This window comes from Centruroides sculpturatus, unplaced genomic scaffold (assembly GCF_000671375.1).
Source record: "Centruroides sculpturatus isolate CEXI.00-Female unplaced genomic scaffold, Cexi_2.0 scaffold194, whole genome shotgun sequence".
Classification (NCBI taxonomy): Eukaryota; Metazoa; Arthropoda; class Arachnida; order Scorpiones; family Buthidae; genus Centruroides; species Centruroides sculpturatus.
Window position 1 is genome coordinate 819,340 of NW_019384455.1, and position 17,431 is coordinate 836,770.

The 17,431-nt window shown below is 32.9% G+C and overlaps 1 protein-coding gene across 1 annotated transcript; it reads right to left on the minus strand.

The window, feature by feature from the left end:
• Positions 1 to 578: 578 nt before the first annotated feature.
• LOC111620671 (28S ribosomal protein S17, mitochondrial-like) lies at positions 579 to 16,986 on the minus strand. Its single transcript, XM_023362650.1, has 3 exons — positions 16,716 to 16,986; positions 16,557 to 16,634; positions 579 to 835 (listed from the first exon to the last, which is right to left on the minus strand). Exons 1-3 carry the CDS (start codon positions 16,824 to 16,826, stop codon positions 608 to 610), a joined length of 417 nt encoding a protein of 138 aa, XP_023218418.1. The 5' UTR covers positions 16,827 to 16,986; the 3' UTR covers positions 579 to 607.
• Between the last annotated feature and the right edge of the window lie 445 nt (positions 16,987 to 17,431).

Below are 17,431 nucleotides of genomic sequence, written 5' to 3' on the forward strand. Positions count from 1 at the left end.
TTTGCTCTGATTTGTTTCATTATTTTATGACTAACCTATGTCATATTAATAATTTAATATTGAGCTTACGCTTATCTAATTTTTACTTGTCAAAATCATAACTGAATATTTCTGTAAAAAAATCACACAAGTATTTTATTAAAATTTGAATTGTGCTTTTTTATTATTTTTAAAATTGATATTTACATTTAATATTAAATATACTTTCTGAAAAATTATGAAGTAAAAATGATTGCTATTTACAAAATAATTCTATATTAATATTATCATATTTTTAATAAAATATTAACTGAATAAAAAAAAATTATTTTTAATAAACATCTAGCAATACTTCTAGCAAATAATCTAGCAAGATGCAAATGTAAGCATATTTTGTAATCAACTAATATTTGAATAGAAAGCAGTTCTTTAATTGTACAATTCAAGCAATGTAAAATTATGTAACATGAATAGAGAAAGGACAACTAAAATGTATTTCTTAAAATAAATTAGTACTTAAAAAATATCTTGGTATGTTTGATCTGCATGTTTCTTTCAAAATCTGACATTCAATGAAACTGGACTGTTTTAATTTCTACTTTTTAATTACTCTTTATTAAAATCTATTTCATACATCAGAGTTAGAAGGAATTTCTTCTTTTGGCTTTGTTTTCATAACCAAAAATTTTCTAAAAGATTTTTGATAACCAAGAGCTTGTGTGGTTCTATCAATTTCATCTGTGTACCTATTTCCAAAACACCTTCTTCCACTGAGAGGATCAATAACATTGCCAGCTTCATAAATTATTTTATCAACTTGATGCTTTATTCTAATACTTAAAGGTTCATTCATCTCCTGTAAATGGATTCATTATAAAAGATATTAAACATACAATTACAAATACAATTAAATATAATTATTTAAATGAGATATATAATTTTCAGATAAAGCAAAAGATAATTTATTCCAGTTGTAAAATGTTTTAGAGAATTCTTTCATTTCTCTGAATTTTTAAGATCACTTAATTGTGTTGATTAAAAAATATTAATCTCATTAGAATATTTCTTTGAAGAATGAATTAAATAATTTTATAAATAAAAATAAAAAATTTAATGAACTGTAACATGAATCCAAACTATAATGCCATCAAATTGAACAGTCAATTAACATAAATTAAAATTTAAAGAAATAACATGATTAATATTTAAATCTAACAAAAGTTAGTGTGAATTGTCTATAGATAACAATAAACTCTAGCTTTCTATATAAACAAAGCAGATTATTTCATGGCCCAGTTAAATTATTAAAGGTCTGTTGATTGGTTGGGGATAGCGTACATTTTTACATAAATTTGATGTCATTCTTTAGAATCTTTCATTATAAAACTAATGTAATAATATAAAAATGTGCATTATTCAAGCTAATCAACTCTAACCCCCATATTCACCAACACGAGTTAAAGTTAAAAGTTAACCAATGAGCATTCACATACTAAAAGTAAAGCAAAAAGATGTTTGGATAACTCAAGATTTAACCCTAACTCTAACTTGTGTTGATGAATACGGGGGTAAATAATTTAGAACTAAAGATAAATGGTACTGCTGTCATAAACAGATTATACTAAAACAAAAGACTAAACTGACTAAGCACAATAGTTAATGAATAGAAATGTTGCCAATTGGTGAAACAAGTTAACTTATAGTATTATATTGATTCCAAATTATTAATATATGAGCCATTGCAAATGAATTTTAGTCCATTTACTTTTCAATTGAGTTATTTAACGATTTACATTTGTATTGATGATTCAAAAATATCAATAACTGATATGTTTGTAATTTGTTTCTAATTTTAAATATGTCTAGATTTATTACATAATTTTATGAACATTATTTGAAAAATATACTTCTGTTAGCAACTTAAACCACTTTCAAAAGTAATTAAATGAGCTTTTATTTTTGAAAAGGCCTAAGTTCATTTTGTGTTATTATAATACTATTCTTTTTAATTTCATGTTGTGGGTAAAATTTTATTAGATAAATTCAATATCATTGTTTTGTAATTCTTTTAATTATTACTTTTACAATAAAATTTTAAAAATGATTTTTACAAAAAATTAAATGACAAATTGTAAAAAATGATAATACTGAGAAAATAATATATTTTTGTTTCATAGAGGTAAATATTCATTATTTTTTAAGAGATCAAATTCAAATTATTGTTGATAATCTATAATTCATTCTTTTCTCATCTTGAATATAAATAAGAATTTTAAAATCATCATGGTGTGCAGATGTAAACCATAATAACTCTATCATGTCCTTGTATTTAGGTGTCAAAAGTGGTCATGCATTTTTATATAATGGTATTAACTCAATATTATTAAAGTATTTTGGTCTTCTATGATGTGATAATAAATTAAGAATTTTGAATTTCATATCCTCTTCCATTGATGTTTAATAAAATATTTTATAGGGTTCATTTCTCAAAAACTGTATCCAATATCTCTAAGCAATTTATAGGCTCTCCATCAGTATTTTTTTAATCTTTTATAAACTGCCTCTAAAGATTTAGTTGAAAAGAAATCTTGTTTCATTTCATTCAATATAAAGTTATTTTTCTGACTTTTTTATGACTGTAATTGTCCTCAGGGACATACAATAAATTATTTCTTCTTAATGCCATTTCTACAATCCCAAAATCGCTATCATTTGGTAGATATGAATGCCCTGATAATAGAAACTTATTATCAATGAGATCTACATTATGGAGATCTAATGGAGGGCTAAATTTTTTGTTTTCTATACTCTCAGTTGATTTTTAAAGTAACAAAGTAATGTAGTCAAAGGTCATTATGTAGCAAAATGTTGGCATCTATCAACATTTTGCTACATATGTATCAATTAGAAATTTTCAAAAATGGATTTAAACCAGTCAAAAATTCTTTTGCAATTTCACACAAGCTAATTATCTATTAAAAAATCATGGCAATTTTAAAGATCTTGACTGTAAATTGTTAAGTTCTAATAATATAATTATAGACATATTTATCTAATTTGCACTGATTATGAGTTTGAGACCCAATTTGGATAATCTTTTCTTTTGCACATTTCTAAATGAATTACTTACTTAATCAATTCAAATAAATAAATCTTTTAATGGTGCTTTCACCCATTTTTAATGTAAAAATATTTAAAAATAAAACACAGAGTATAAACAAACAAAACAATCAGAGTTTATAGACCATTTAGATTATCTTCACCAATAATTACCTCTGTAAAAATTAAGAAATAATTACAATAAATTAAAAATGGTATTTCTGAACAACTTTTCTTTTAGAAGCATTGAAATAATACATTAACTGAATTATATTACATGCAGAGTGAATAATTTTTATTTATTACATATTTTTTGTTCTATTAAATATCTTAGTTTTTAGGAAATAGGTAATAGTTTTTAAGTTGTAGTTTTATACAGTTAACTTAATTTTTAATTATAGCTTAAAACTATTTCCAGCTTCATTTAAGTATTTTGAATTTGATCAGTTTAACAAGGTAGAAAACATTATCAATATACAGTGGGTGATCGGTTAATGAACATAATCCGTTCCAAGACTTTGTTCGCTATCCGAATTGTTTGTTAACCGATTATGAATTTACCATAGGTTTGTATAGGAATTTGATTAATTCGTTCTGGAGACATCCCAAAATAAAAAATATATACTTTCTTACTACGTTTATTTCTATGTATACACAGATGTGCATTTTTATTAGTTATGGTTTTTTTGTTTGTGGGGGTTAAATAATCTGTCTAATGTCGATTGCTTTTCTCTCTCCTTCAGGATTTTTCAGAAGTAATTAATAGCATTGTAATTGTAGAGATCCCCAAGCCTATTAACCTCAACCTGGTTTGTATGCCATTCTAAGACCGTTGATCTGACATCCCCCATTTCTTCAAAAGATCTTTAATTAATAGCAGATATCGGCATTAATCCTCTTTTTCAGAATAAAACATATCTTGACGAGTTTCTTGGTGTTCTCTATTCAAGAGTTCTTGACGTTCTTCTGTCGTCAGATCCGTTTCAGGTTCCATTATGAGCTCTTCATTGTTCTTTATTTCTCAGATGTGATTTTTGTTATTCCTTTAGCTTCTTGAATAAGATTGAACTGCGGCCTACTGTAGACCTGTTCAAGCCATACTGTCCAGCAACATCAGACATCTTTTGCGCACTCTCTACCTTTGCTATTATACTCTCACCTTTCGAAAATAAAAACCGACACAAAACTTAATGAGTGCCCGCCCGACAGTCTCGCGAATACTATAAAAGAATTGTTTGTCAGAAAAATAAAAGGTTGGAATTACAAGGGAGTATTTCAAAGTTCGAGGGATACTATCTAATCAGTATATTATCAGGTTGAGCGTCGACGTTGAGATCTCCCGTGCTCCAAAAAGTTACCTGAAAACAAAGGAAAATCAGTCGGTATTTGCTATTTCCGTCGTTTCTTTTTATGTCTGTTCAGTGAAGTGTTCGTTATCCGATCATAAAAATCTTTTGCGAAAGTGTTCGTTATCCGATTTGTTCGTTAACCGATCACCCACTGTACAGTGGAACTCCAGTTAACGAATGTCCTGGTTAATGACCAAATTGGTTAACGAACTTTTATTTTGCAAAAATTTTGTGTCGGATAACGAACTTAACGGCTTTGTGTGTCAAATTTGTAAGCTTGCCGACTTTTAGGGAAATCAGTTAATCGTGTGTCGCTGATGGTCTAGGGTCCATTCGTACGTTGGTGGTGGCTGAAAACACAAAGATGACAAGTATTTTACAGTAAAAATTGTTTATTAGAATGGGAAGATGCTTACATATTTGAGGTAGTTGGAAATGGCTTATCTACAGTATTTTCTCCCGGCACTGAGGCGTGGCATATCGCTGGTCCTACGATAGTGCAAGCAGATCAGTCATAGCCCCAGAGCAGATGAGATGGGTTCGCTTGGTCACAGAAGCGATGGTAGGTGACAGAGCTGCAATGACTGCAGCGGTCTGCAAGACACAACACAAATTTTAGCGGGCACGACTTCAGGCTTAATCCAGATGAAGACGACACAGATTAATCGCCATAGAATTTTTAGGTAAACTGCATTTTGACCTTGAGATTCAAGATTTTTATAGTATTTCTTCCTTGAATCTCACCTTACGATTAGTCCTGCGTCCCATTCCTCGCTTCCCGATTGTTTTCTTCTTTGTCTCCATGTGAAAACCGAAACCAGATCAAGTCACAAGAAAGGTTTGTTCTGAGGCATTTATTTGACACCTGTTCGTGGACTCTGATCAGAGATTGTTGATAAACCTATAAACCTTTCGCTCATAATTTAGCCTATTGTTTCTGCTATCTGTCATTTTAGAACTTTAACGATCGTATGTGATGTTTTTATACCCATCAAATCTTTCCCCTTTTCTGAAAATTTAACCTACATCAACTGTTTGTGAACACCATATTGAATACTTGCTACCATATTGCAATTTTTCTTTACAATTATTTTTTATGTAGTATTTATGTGAAGGTTTGATCTACAACTAACTTCACTGACCAAATTGCAATATGGTAGCAAGTATTTCAATTATTGCAAATGAAAGACATCAATTGCAATTGAAAGACATCAAAAATATACTTACCATATATATATATGGTAAGTATATTTTTGATTTCTTTGAATTTTATTGTTTCACTGCATGCAGGTGTGTGTGTGTGTTTTTTTGTGGGCATGCCAACAGGCATCCAAAGTCATTGTCCACTGAACAACTAAGTTTAACTGCTCTCAGCCAATAATTCATTTATTGAGCTGCAATTTGAAAAAAATTGTAGACCTATAAATTCCCACTGTCATCCATCTGTCTGTCTGCCTTTCCTTCCTTAATCTCAAGATAAGTATTAGATAGATAAAAATACTATCAATATATACAAACTTCTGGTCTAGACCGGAAGTCACATGAATTCAATTAAAAAATTTTCCCCTGAATGGAATACACAGATGACCAGCATGATTGTTATTATCAGGAAATGTATGATGTACAGGGGCAAGACACTACAAATTAATTTGAGATGGAGAACATATACAGTATTTTAAATTGAATAAATTAAGAATATGATTAAAAATTGCAGCCTAGCATTGTGTCACAATAAATAATTGCTTGTTTAAAGTATAGATTTATATTAAAAAAAATTATGAATGTCCTATACATAAATAAATAAAATCATAATGATCTATAGCAAGAAGAATACAAGAAAAAGCCCAAAATCCAGCATAAAATTAAAAATTTTTAGTTTTGTGCTGGATTTTGGGTTTTTCTTGTATGTTTATTATCATCCAGTTATTTGAGATAGTAAGTTTGATCTATAGCAAGCACATATAAATTGGGTAAAACCTTATCACTAATATCATTATTTCAAATATCTAAATCAGTCACAAGCAATCTGTGACATTTGAGGTCCTAACATGCAGTTCCCAGACTGACAACATAATTCTATTTTCTTGTTTTTTGCCTCATACCATTATGCATCTCTAATTAAACTGATATTCATGATAAAGAACATTCAAACTAAACTTGACCAATGAAAAGATGAGAATAAACTATATATTACTAGTTTTCATATCATTAGCATATATATAGTATTTAGTGTACTGGTAATTATGGAGTGTTTTGGTACTCAGCCTGCAACTCCATAAGACAAAATTTATGCATCAGCTGGAACTCTTCCTGTGGACCACATCAAGAAAAAGTGTTCATTCATCACTAATATAAACAATTTGTCTAGAATTCATAAAAAAAAAATAATAAAACTAGATATCATAAAATTTTTCTAAAATATTTTAAAGGTTATATATGTCACAGAATACAATAACTAACTCTATATAATAATAAATATCATATTACTTTAAATTTAAAATACACTTTTCTATATTTCTGAATTTAAAGTCTTAAATAAAAGTCTAATCAGCATTTGTTGTTTGCTTCAAATCTGAAAACTGGAGAGGCAAGAAAAGTATAGACATTCTAGCTGAGTGTGGCCAAGCAATTTTCATACAGAAAAATCATTGTTTTCAACCCTGGCATAAAGAAAACAAGGGAGAAGGATTTCCCAACTATACAGCTTTGCTATCAATTTTTCTCATACCATTATACCACTACTAGAGATGACCAATTGACACACAAAATGGCTCCCCAGACAAACACAATAACTGGAAACAGTGTGTCCCTCAACAGTAAAGGCAGGACTGAAATGTTCATCAGTCCTCCACACTAACATTATGGTTGTCTATTCCCAAACAGAACTAAAGATGATTCACTGCCAGCCTATAACAGTGCACGCTTCTGTTATGTCACCACTGCAAACAAAGTTATGTTGGGATGCTAATGGCAAGACATACAACAGTCACTGTGCATACAAATTTCTTTGCTGTCACCTGCCAATAGCATAGGGAAATGACAGGGTTCTATACCTATCTCCAGATGGTAGATAAAAATGACATTGCAGCTTGTTATGCTAGTATCACAATCAGATAATTGTATCTCCTGATGACCTGTGTGGGGCATGAGCAGAGCTTGCCTGCTGTGTATGTGTGCCCTGACATATTCATTTTCCCCTAACAGCTCCTAACAATCAGTTCAGAATGGTCCAGATGGCAGGCAAATTGGCAAAACAGTAATTCCCTCAGCCCAATAATGTGGCCTTTTCTCAGACTCTGTCGACTATGTGTAATGCCTAACTGTGACAAGCATTTGATGACTCCAAATGACAAGTATACTGAAAATTCTGAACATTCCATGAACTTTTTTGTAGATTAACAAGGTAGTGATTTAAGTCATCCAAGTGCTATTATCTGACATGTAATTGGACTACAACTGTGATCATTTGAAGGGGTCGGTGCAATAAGGCATTAACCCTCACTTTTGTAAAAATTGAGATTCATACACAAAGTTATGCAAAATAATAGTGTATACTATCTGTCAATAGATGGTTGTGATATGAGATTACATGACTCAGTGGTAAATCTATATTCTTTTTCTAATCAGTGTTAAATGTCTTAAGGAGCAATAATGAGCTAACCTCATACATCAAAATGGGAGTATTCAAAATCTCAGCTCATCCAGTGGGTTGCTGCCAGAAGTGACATAGCTGCTGGTGTTTTTTGAGTGAACATAAATCCTGATTTCTGGCATATCAAGAGAGGGAAAAAGAAAACTGGTAAATGACGCGGCCTTCCACATTATGTTAAATTTACTTTTGAACTTATTTAATGAGAACAGTTTAATGAAAAATGAATACTTCAAAAAGAGAAAAAGAGACAAAGATTTTTTAATTTCTGTAGAAGTTATACATAATGAAATCAATCAATCCTAAAATCACACTTTAACAACTAAAGATTTTTTATATCTTACATAAACATACTAATATACTGTATTAAAGTCTTCAATTAATATACTAACCTAATATTAATTTATTCAGATTACATTCATCAACAAATAAATTAAATTCAAAATTGTCAATGCAAAATAGAGTTCTTATGAGTCTTATGGTGGCTGCCATCTCTTTTGCTGATGTGTCAAGCACAGAAAAAGATCCTTGCAGTTTAATGGCAGCAACCAGAAGTTGCCTGAAAGTTTGAAAAGAAGTGTTGAGAGGTAATGGCAGCTTGTTGAGATTTTGAATACATAATGGAAGGAGAAAGTAATCAAATGAACAATAGTTCCTCAAAAAATAATTAGCTCAACCACATCCTAAAAAGTATCATGTTTTTACTGTCAACTTTTATCAAGCACTGCCAACTCCAAAATTAACTGTAGGGTCTGCTTTATACAAAAAAAAAAAAAAACTGGAGTTACAACTGTGTTATACAAAATTGTGTAACAGACATTGAACAGTTGTTTCTGTGGAATGAAAGTACTGCTAAATGTAGTTCTTTGAAATTGAAAGTTGCCTATTGAAACACCACAAAACAGTGTGTAGTCTCAAAAACTTCACTTCATCAGTGATAGCAGCAAAGAGCAAAATAAAAACAGGACCCTGATTTCCTTGTACTTTGTGCTGGTGCACTTAGGTAAATTTAAGTAGATCTAACATCACTTTATATTTATTGGCCATACACAACTGTGTGATAGTGATTTTGGGCACAGAGCTGTATTCTCAGAGATACTGCTCTTCTGTGTACACTCCCAAAGACTGATCAAATGTGATCTTAAATGCTAACACAGACAATAAATTCAAAGTAACAATGATGCAACAGTTCAACTTGAAAAACTTTAGTGCACTGAGAAAACTATTATATTCAAAACCATCTCTCCAGTTCTCAAATGCCTCCATACTTCTAATTGACTCAGCAGTACCAGGCATTCTAGAAGTTGGCTACACTTAACACCATGAATTACCATTGTTCACGTTGGTAAGTGTAGCCAACTTTTTCGGTGAAACAGTACTGCTCTCATTCACAAATTTAAAATTATGATTTACAACTAAGTATTTATCACAAGTTCCTACAGACAGTCAAAAATTTGCAGATAATGTCACTTCTGGAACAGATTCCACCAGTACATCAAGAATTTTGCAGGAATCTAGTTACTCAAGTTACCATAGATGAAAAACATTAACTTGAAAATGCAGATTGACTTGACAATAATTATTATGAAGGTAATCCCAAAAGTAAGGTCTCCTATTTTTTTAGAAATACAAAGAAATGTTAATTTTCAATACTGTTTACATTATTTTAAAGCTTGACCATTTATCTATGTTTTTACATAATTGGTATTTCAGTCAATGCATTTTTATAAGCACTGCGGCAGTTTTTGTATGCCCATGTCATACCAGCTCGCAGCCATGTCGTTTAAACCGATTGAAATTCATCGCCAATTGATGGAAGTGTATGGTAAGTCGTTGCTGGATGTCAAAAACATCTGCAAGTGGTATAGTAGTACAACCAGCTGTAAGTTCGCAGCTGGTTGTACTACTGAAATTCATGACAAAGAAAGAAGCAGGAGACTGTCAATTTCCAACGAGACAGTTGCAAAGGTTAAGCATACTAAGTGTGAAAATCGGCAAATCACTCTGGATGATCTCTGCATTTTGGTTCCTGAGTTTCCCAAAGCACCATTCATAGGATTTTAATGAATAAGTTGCAAAGGTGCAAGATGGGTCACGCAAAATGGTGGCGAGCTGGTATGACATGGGCATACAAAAACTGCCAGTGCTTATAAAAATGCATTGACTAAAATGCCAATTATGTAAAAACATAGATAAATGTTCAAGCTTTAAAATGATGTAAACATTATTGATAAATATTTCTTTGTATTTTTGTAAAAAATAGGAGACCTTACTTTTGGGATTACCCTCATAGTATTTGCAAAAATAAACTTCTATAATGCCATTTTGTTGTTCTCTCTAATCATTTGTACTGTTAATATTAGCAAATCTAACTGTAAACATTGTCATAATATTCAACTGAATGTTAAATTATAGCATATACTTATGCAGAATAAATTTGTTTGCAACATCCATTTATAAATCTTTCCAAACCCAATCCCCAACTACTTGGTGCAATAAGGTGCTAACCAACAAAGACATCCCCAGTTTTCAAAATACAGTAGAGCATCGATTATCCGAATATTGATCAACTGAAACGTCAATTAAGCAAAACCTTTCCAATTGGCAAATTTAAATTTCTGCTAGTGCTGTGGCACTGCAATCTTTGGCTATGTCTTGGGCTACTCCAATATTATTTTTGTTGGTGTGTGTGTTTTAGCTGGCAGCACTGGCGCAACCACGAGAGGGTACTTAAAGATGTGCTAGATTTGAACGAATTTCAACATGGAATAGGTTAATATATTTTTTGTACATAATCGGTTATCCGAAAAATTGATTTTCTAAACAATCCCAGTCCCCAATTGATTCAGATAATCGATGCTCTACTGTATGTACAGTACAGTCATACCCCGACTTACGCGAACCCGGAGTTACGCGATTTTCAAATCTCGTTGATTCGTGTTTTGTTTGAGCGCCATGCAACCCTTGATTACTCACTCTCCCCACACTATTGTTCAGCTTACATGTTCGGATGTGTCGCACAGAATCGACGCATAGCTACAATTTATTTTGTGTAATTTGTTTCTGTTTGTTATATCTACGGAGACTTGAGAGACTCTATGTGGTGATTTCTTGTAACCGTGAACGAACCAAAAGGCAAGATAAGATTAACAAGAACATTTATTAGCTTATATACATCCGACTTGGATTTTACACAAAAGGCATCTGCAATCGTAAACAATTGACTGAAAAAAGTATACATTTATCAGATAATAAACAAAGACTCATTTTGTAAACAATTTACCTTTTGTATACACAACTGACAAGATTACCTTTCAAATTATAAACAGACTCGATCTCAAGCGGTCTTTTGATCGTCGGACATACAAAAGAAATGAACAGATGGCGCCTAACTTAAGCGCGGTTTACAATAATGAATATGATTAATCTTAACACTCTACTATGTCATCCAAACGAAGTAGANGGTGTTAAATGCAGCTTGTTCAGATATTTTGCCCAATTAGAAACTGCTGGAGAAAGGAAGAAAAAATGAACAGCTGGAACATGTGGCAAGGAGGTTTCTTGACTGAAGGGCATGTGATTCACCAACCACAACTTGCCTAAAGGGACAATATGCAATTTAGTAACATATTGGGCTCATATGAATCTGCTGAGGCAAACATTTCTGATGGAGGAACTTGACATTTCCTCCTGTACAGCAGCTGACTGGTTCAGTTACTTGCATAAGATATGTGCCTGGGAGGTTCAATCCATCAACGATGGTAAAACTGGAGGTCCTGGCATTATAGTGGAAATTAACAGACAGACAATAGACAGATAAATAATCTTTATTAGATCCTGACACCGCTAGGCACAATCGAGAATGCTGAACAAGATATATATTTCTGTAAAAGAGGTAAATGTAACACAAGACCCAAAACTTCAGAATAAAAGTAGTTTCAGTATTTAACTCCCAATATTTGGAATTATGCATTTTTTAAAACTTTCAAATGCTCATATCTCAAAAGTAACTATGTGTGGCTTAAAGCCTTATTGCACTGATCCCTTCATTTACATACCTATCTCAGACGTAGTTGTGTACCAAGTTTTGCAGTGATTGGACAATTCTATCTGAGTGCTTAGTTTTCTGTCAACAAGTACTGTATATATGAAAAATATATATATAAAAATAAACTGCTAATTAAGACAATCATAATATTTATTTGGAAAAAAGGAACATTTACAAAAAGAGATGTCTCAGTTTTGAGAATAAATAACATAATTAACTATCAAATAGTGAAAACTCACAAAATAAGAATTTTAAGAAAAAAGTTTTGTTCTCATAAAAAATACAGTTCATAAAGATAATGTAATAAATGAAAAAATCTAATGGAAATAATTTTCTTATACAACAATAATATGTTAAACACAGTGTAGGGCCATTAATTAAGCCATGGTGATTGGGGTCCAAACTGCTTAACCGCAGCTTAAATATTTTTTGATAATGCATAAATTACAATAAATAATGAAAAAATTAAAGTTTTTTGATTAACAGCCTTGAAATTAATAATAAATTATTATTTAAGAATAACAATACTGTACTTTAATACGAGTCGATTTTTTGCAGATTTACTGTGGATTAACTTTGTAACATTGTAAGATTTGAATCAGTTACAATGGTGGCCTCCATAATGCTGACACTCAGCATGGATAAAACAGATTAATACTGTATTTGAATTTCATTGTAAGTTATTTTATTGTTTATTGATAAATAAAAGACTAATCTTCTATAAATACCTCTTTGAAGTTATAAGCCAGCATTTAAATATTTAATGCGCGATAGTGTCAATCATGGACATTCGAAATGCCAAAATGACAGCTGTCAACATCTGTCTCGCATATTTGAGAGACCATGTCCAGTCCGTACAATCCATAGTGTCAAAAAATTGGGATCCAAGCTTTTTGTGCACCTTAAGCAAATTTACAGATTACTGACCCGCAGCTTAATGGCCCTACACTGTATATTTATTAATCTCTCCAAACATTAAAAATATGTGAATTTATTGATATTTTATCAATGTTTTAACATTCAGCAACAAATGAACTGAAAACATTTACAAGTTTGTTCTATATGTCATTATTAGATTATATCATTTTCATGTCTTCATAATAANTGATCTGTCGCTGTACCAAGCCCAGGACCATGCTCATCAGTGATTGTTGGAAGACATACAACTGTCTCAAGCAGGAAGGATTTCTTCACCTGTCTGTAAACCACTCAATTTTGTTCATCCTGGCACCAGAGTGCACACCCAACACATCGAGAGGTTTTGGCAGAAAGTACGTACCAATGTTCCTCAATGTCAATCAAAAACATCATACGACAGGCCACCCATTTGAATATTAATAAAGAAAAATAATTGTATCATCACTACAACTTACTAAACTTCTTTTAGAATTATATCTAGTAAAAAAAACTTTCTTTTCATAATTACGCAGCATGTTTTTGTATTTGTTTATTTAAACAGAAGAACAAACAACATAGCATAAAAATGGGGAAATTTTTTGATCCAAATATAGTTTAGGGATGATTAACCCTGTTCAATTTAATATGTATCAAAGATTTAACATGCAGGACTTAATGCTATTTCATTAATCTTACAATGAACAGTTAATCTCCTTTATTCCAGTTTAACTCCCAATATTTGGAATTATGCATTTTTTAAAACCTTCAAATGCTCATTATAGTGTTTCATTAAATTACATTAAATTTTGTAAATGCTTGTATGTAATATGCATCAATATATTTTATATGGTAATTGTTTACTATTTCTCAACCAACTCAGATTTTCTTCTAATGCATACTGATAAATTTTCTAGTCAAGCTGAGCATGGATCCATGTTTTTTTTTACAGTGGTTGACAATGGAAGGATAAAAAAGGCCCACTGAATATCTCAGCACACATACAGCACATCAAGATATTATATGAATTTCACTTCACTGAATCTAAAAAATCAACAGGATATAACTTTAACATTGGAACATTTTATTTCAAAAGATGGTGGTTTTCAACTCGTTCTCATTTCCATCCACATGTGGAAATTACCTGAGAATGGAAGTGTTCCCTTTTATCCCTCATAGGCATATACAAATTATTTATGAAATCATGTGATATCCAAAGTTCATGCATGAAGATGGTCGCTTGTAGTGGTGCATATACACTCTTATCAAGTTTTTATGTTTGACAAGTGACACTAACCACCTGATTCATTTCTTGGTAAGTCACAGCATTCTTCAGATGCACAGGAAATGCGAACGTGGTGCCCAGATGGTGTTAAATGCAGCTTGTTCAGATATTTTGCCCAATTAGAAACTGCTGGAGAAAGGAAGAAAAAATGAACAGCTGGAACATGTGGCAAGGAGGTTTCTTGACTGAAGGGCATGTGATTCACCAACCACAACTTGCCTAAAGGGACAATATGCAATTTAGTAACATATTGGGCTCATATGAATCTGCTGAGGCAAACATTTCTGATGGAGGAACTTGACATTTCCTCCTGTACAGCAGCTGACTGGTTCAGTTACTTGCATAAGATATGTGCCTGGGAGGTTCAATCCATCAACGATGGTAAAACTGGAGGTCCTGGCATTATAGTGGAAATTAACAGACAGACAATAGACAGATAAATAATCTTTATTAGATCCTGACACCGCTAGGCACAATCGAGAATGCTGAACAAGATATATATTGGAGAACCATGAAGACACAGAAAGCAGATAACATATATAAAAAGTAATAAAATAGAAACAAAAAANTAAATGTGGTAGTGGTACACCCCATCACGAATACCGCAGACAGGACAACAGTCTGTATTACTATTATGAAATCTGTGTAAGTGGGCGCTGAAACGTCTGTGCTAACTTAAGAATTGAGTAAGGTGGTGATGTGGGTGAATCCCCTTCCATTTCAGACGATTGCTGACATTCGGGAGGAGTTGCCTAGTAATATGAGTCTCTGGCAAGGTGTTAGAAGACAGGAAGGTGGCAGAAAGGATGTCCCCAGCAATAGAGTGGGTGGTGTCCTTATCCTGTAGGATTTGCACAGCGGCGGCACTATCTTTGCTGATGTTGATTAGTTTCTCCTTATATTCATTGTTGCAATACTGTACAGCCATAAGGACAGCAAAGATTTCTGCCTAGAACACCAAGCACTCTGAATGAAGGCTAAAAGTACAGTACCATGATGCTTCTCCATGCCAAAGGAAAAGATGACAAATGCACCAGCCGTACCTTGTGAAGCCTTCAAGTCTGTGAAGGCCTCTATGGAAATTGACAAGTTCAAAATCAGCAAGTGAAAATACAACCGCAGCGACCCGATATGCGGCTCTTGGATATTTGATGGTGTCAAGCCTAAAAGCGGCCAGGCATTTGTTGAGTGAATTGCAGAGACACCCTGTTGGAAGTGATCTGTCGCTGTACCAAGCCCAGGACCATGCTCATCAGTGATTGTTGGAAGACATACAACTGTCTCAAGCAGGAAGGATTTCTTCACCTGTCTGTAAACCACTCAATTTTGTTCATCCTGGCACCAGAGTGCACACCCAACACATCGAGAGGTTTTGGCAGAAAGTACGTACCAATGTTCCTCAATGTCAATCAAAAACATCATACGACAGGCCACCCATTTGACGTACAGACAACAAAGTTCGACAGTCACAAAAAGCAGATTCACACCCATCATCGAGACGTATGACGGGTGCAACTGTGAAGCAATATTGATTAAGAACTCCAAGGAGTACTATTGACTTTCCTTTTTAGTATTATTATTATTATTATTATGTTGGGTTTTGTGAGTTATACTCGGTTCACACCGGTAGCTGTGTACTATGCCGGGCCAGAGTCAAGGCATAGCAAACAAAACAAAACTAAAATTAAATAAGTGTATCAGTGTGTGTGTCTGTATTCAGGAATTTCCTAACAATGTGGCATGTATTCAATATAGTGGACTTCTGTAGTGTGATGTATGTATTTCTACTCAATTGTAATGTTCCCAGGCTTTTGTGTGATGTGTGTGGTATCACACCTGTACAGGAGAGAACAACAGGTACAATAAGCACCCTATCCATCCTCCACAGATGCCTTATTTCCTGGGCGAGTTTTATTATTATTATCATCATCATCAGACTTATCATTATAGAGTCGTGATAGGTTGTTGTAATGCATCAATGAGCAATACATGTGTTTTTGGCTTCATTGGTAATAGCAGCCATGTGCACGTGGTAAAATTTGAAAGCTATTTCTCTTGTTCTATCGTCAACTGCCAACAAAAAACAACGGCTCCGTGCCGTGCTCAACCAGACGAATATATCGGTACGCATTAGAAGAAAATCCAAGTCAGTGGGGAAATAGTAAACAATTACCTTTTATATTAATATTTGTGTTCATATCTACATTGCGTAATAATCTTATAAAGTTAAATAAAATAACTGTAAATACATACTTTAATGAGCACAATATCTCCTCTCTTACATTTTCCTTCTGGGTCATACACTTCATATTCAGTAGTATGAGTAAAATACTACCCAAATAAAATTTAAAGAAAATATTTAATAGGTTATCGAAAGCTAACTTCACATATAACTTTAAAAAAAATTCTCACCGCATGTAGAAAATCATCATAGACTTCATGAGGCACAGAAACAGTAACTACTTGCTTCAGTTTCGGGGCATAACACTTACCCAACATCATTAACCTTCGCGTTGCCATCATTAACTCTTTCGTTACAGTTATTTAAACGGATTCATTTAATAATATTCATGCAACAAAGTTTTCGACTCACATGCGAAAAATCACATTACTATTATGTGTAAGTGTTGCCAATGCAACAAGTTCCTATACGTTAATTTTCTATTTATATTCGCCAATAAAATCGTTGGTGGCGCCAAACTGCGGCGGTTGACGAAATCAACATAACAAATTTGGACAAGACAGAAAATATTTGTTATACTGTAATAAACAATGAATAATTCACGAAATACCTAATAATATAAGCAAAGCTTTGGATCCGGAGTCGAAACTTCCATTTTTTTTTTTTTACGCTGAATCCGGCTCGCCGTCCAGAGCCACATATTCTGGCCGGATGGCCAAGCGGTCAAGGTGGCAGCCTACCGATCTGGGGGACCCGGAATCGAATCCGGACGGGTCGAAAAATTCCCAGGAATTTTTCGGGGTGGTCCGTCCGGATATGTCGGGCCCCGTCCTCACTACCCGGCCGCCCCATTGTGGGTCTGGCCGAATCCATAATGGACTTGCTAAAAGAGGCCCTTTTTAAAAGAGTTTTTAAAAAAAAGACAGTAGGATGGCCGGGTAGACTA

Excerpts from the sequence above, each read along its gene's own strand:
- LOC111620671 (XM_023362650.1), bottom strand. The coding sequence starts at position 16,826 with ATGATGGCAACGCGAAGGTTAATGATGTTGGGTAAGTGTTATGCCCCG. Across the intron at positions 16,635-16,715 it reads ATGATGATTTTCTACATGCG|TATTTTACTCATACTACTGA; the intron begins GTGAGAATTTTT and ends TTATTTGGGTAG. Across the intron at positions 836-16,556 it reads GAGATATTGTGCTCATTAAA|GAGATGAATGAACCTTTAAG; the intron begins GTATGTATTTAC and ends ATCCATTTACAG.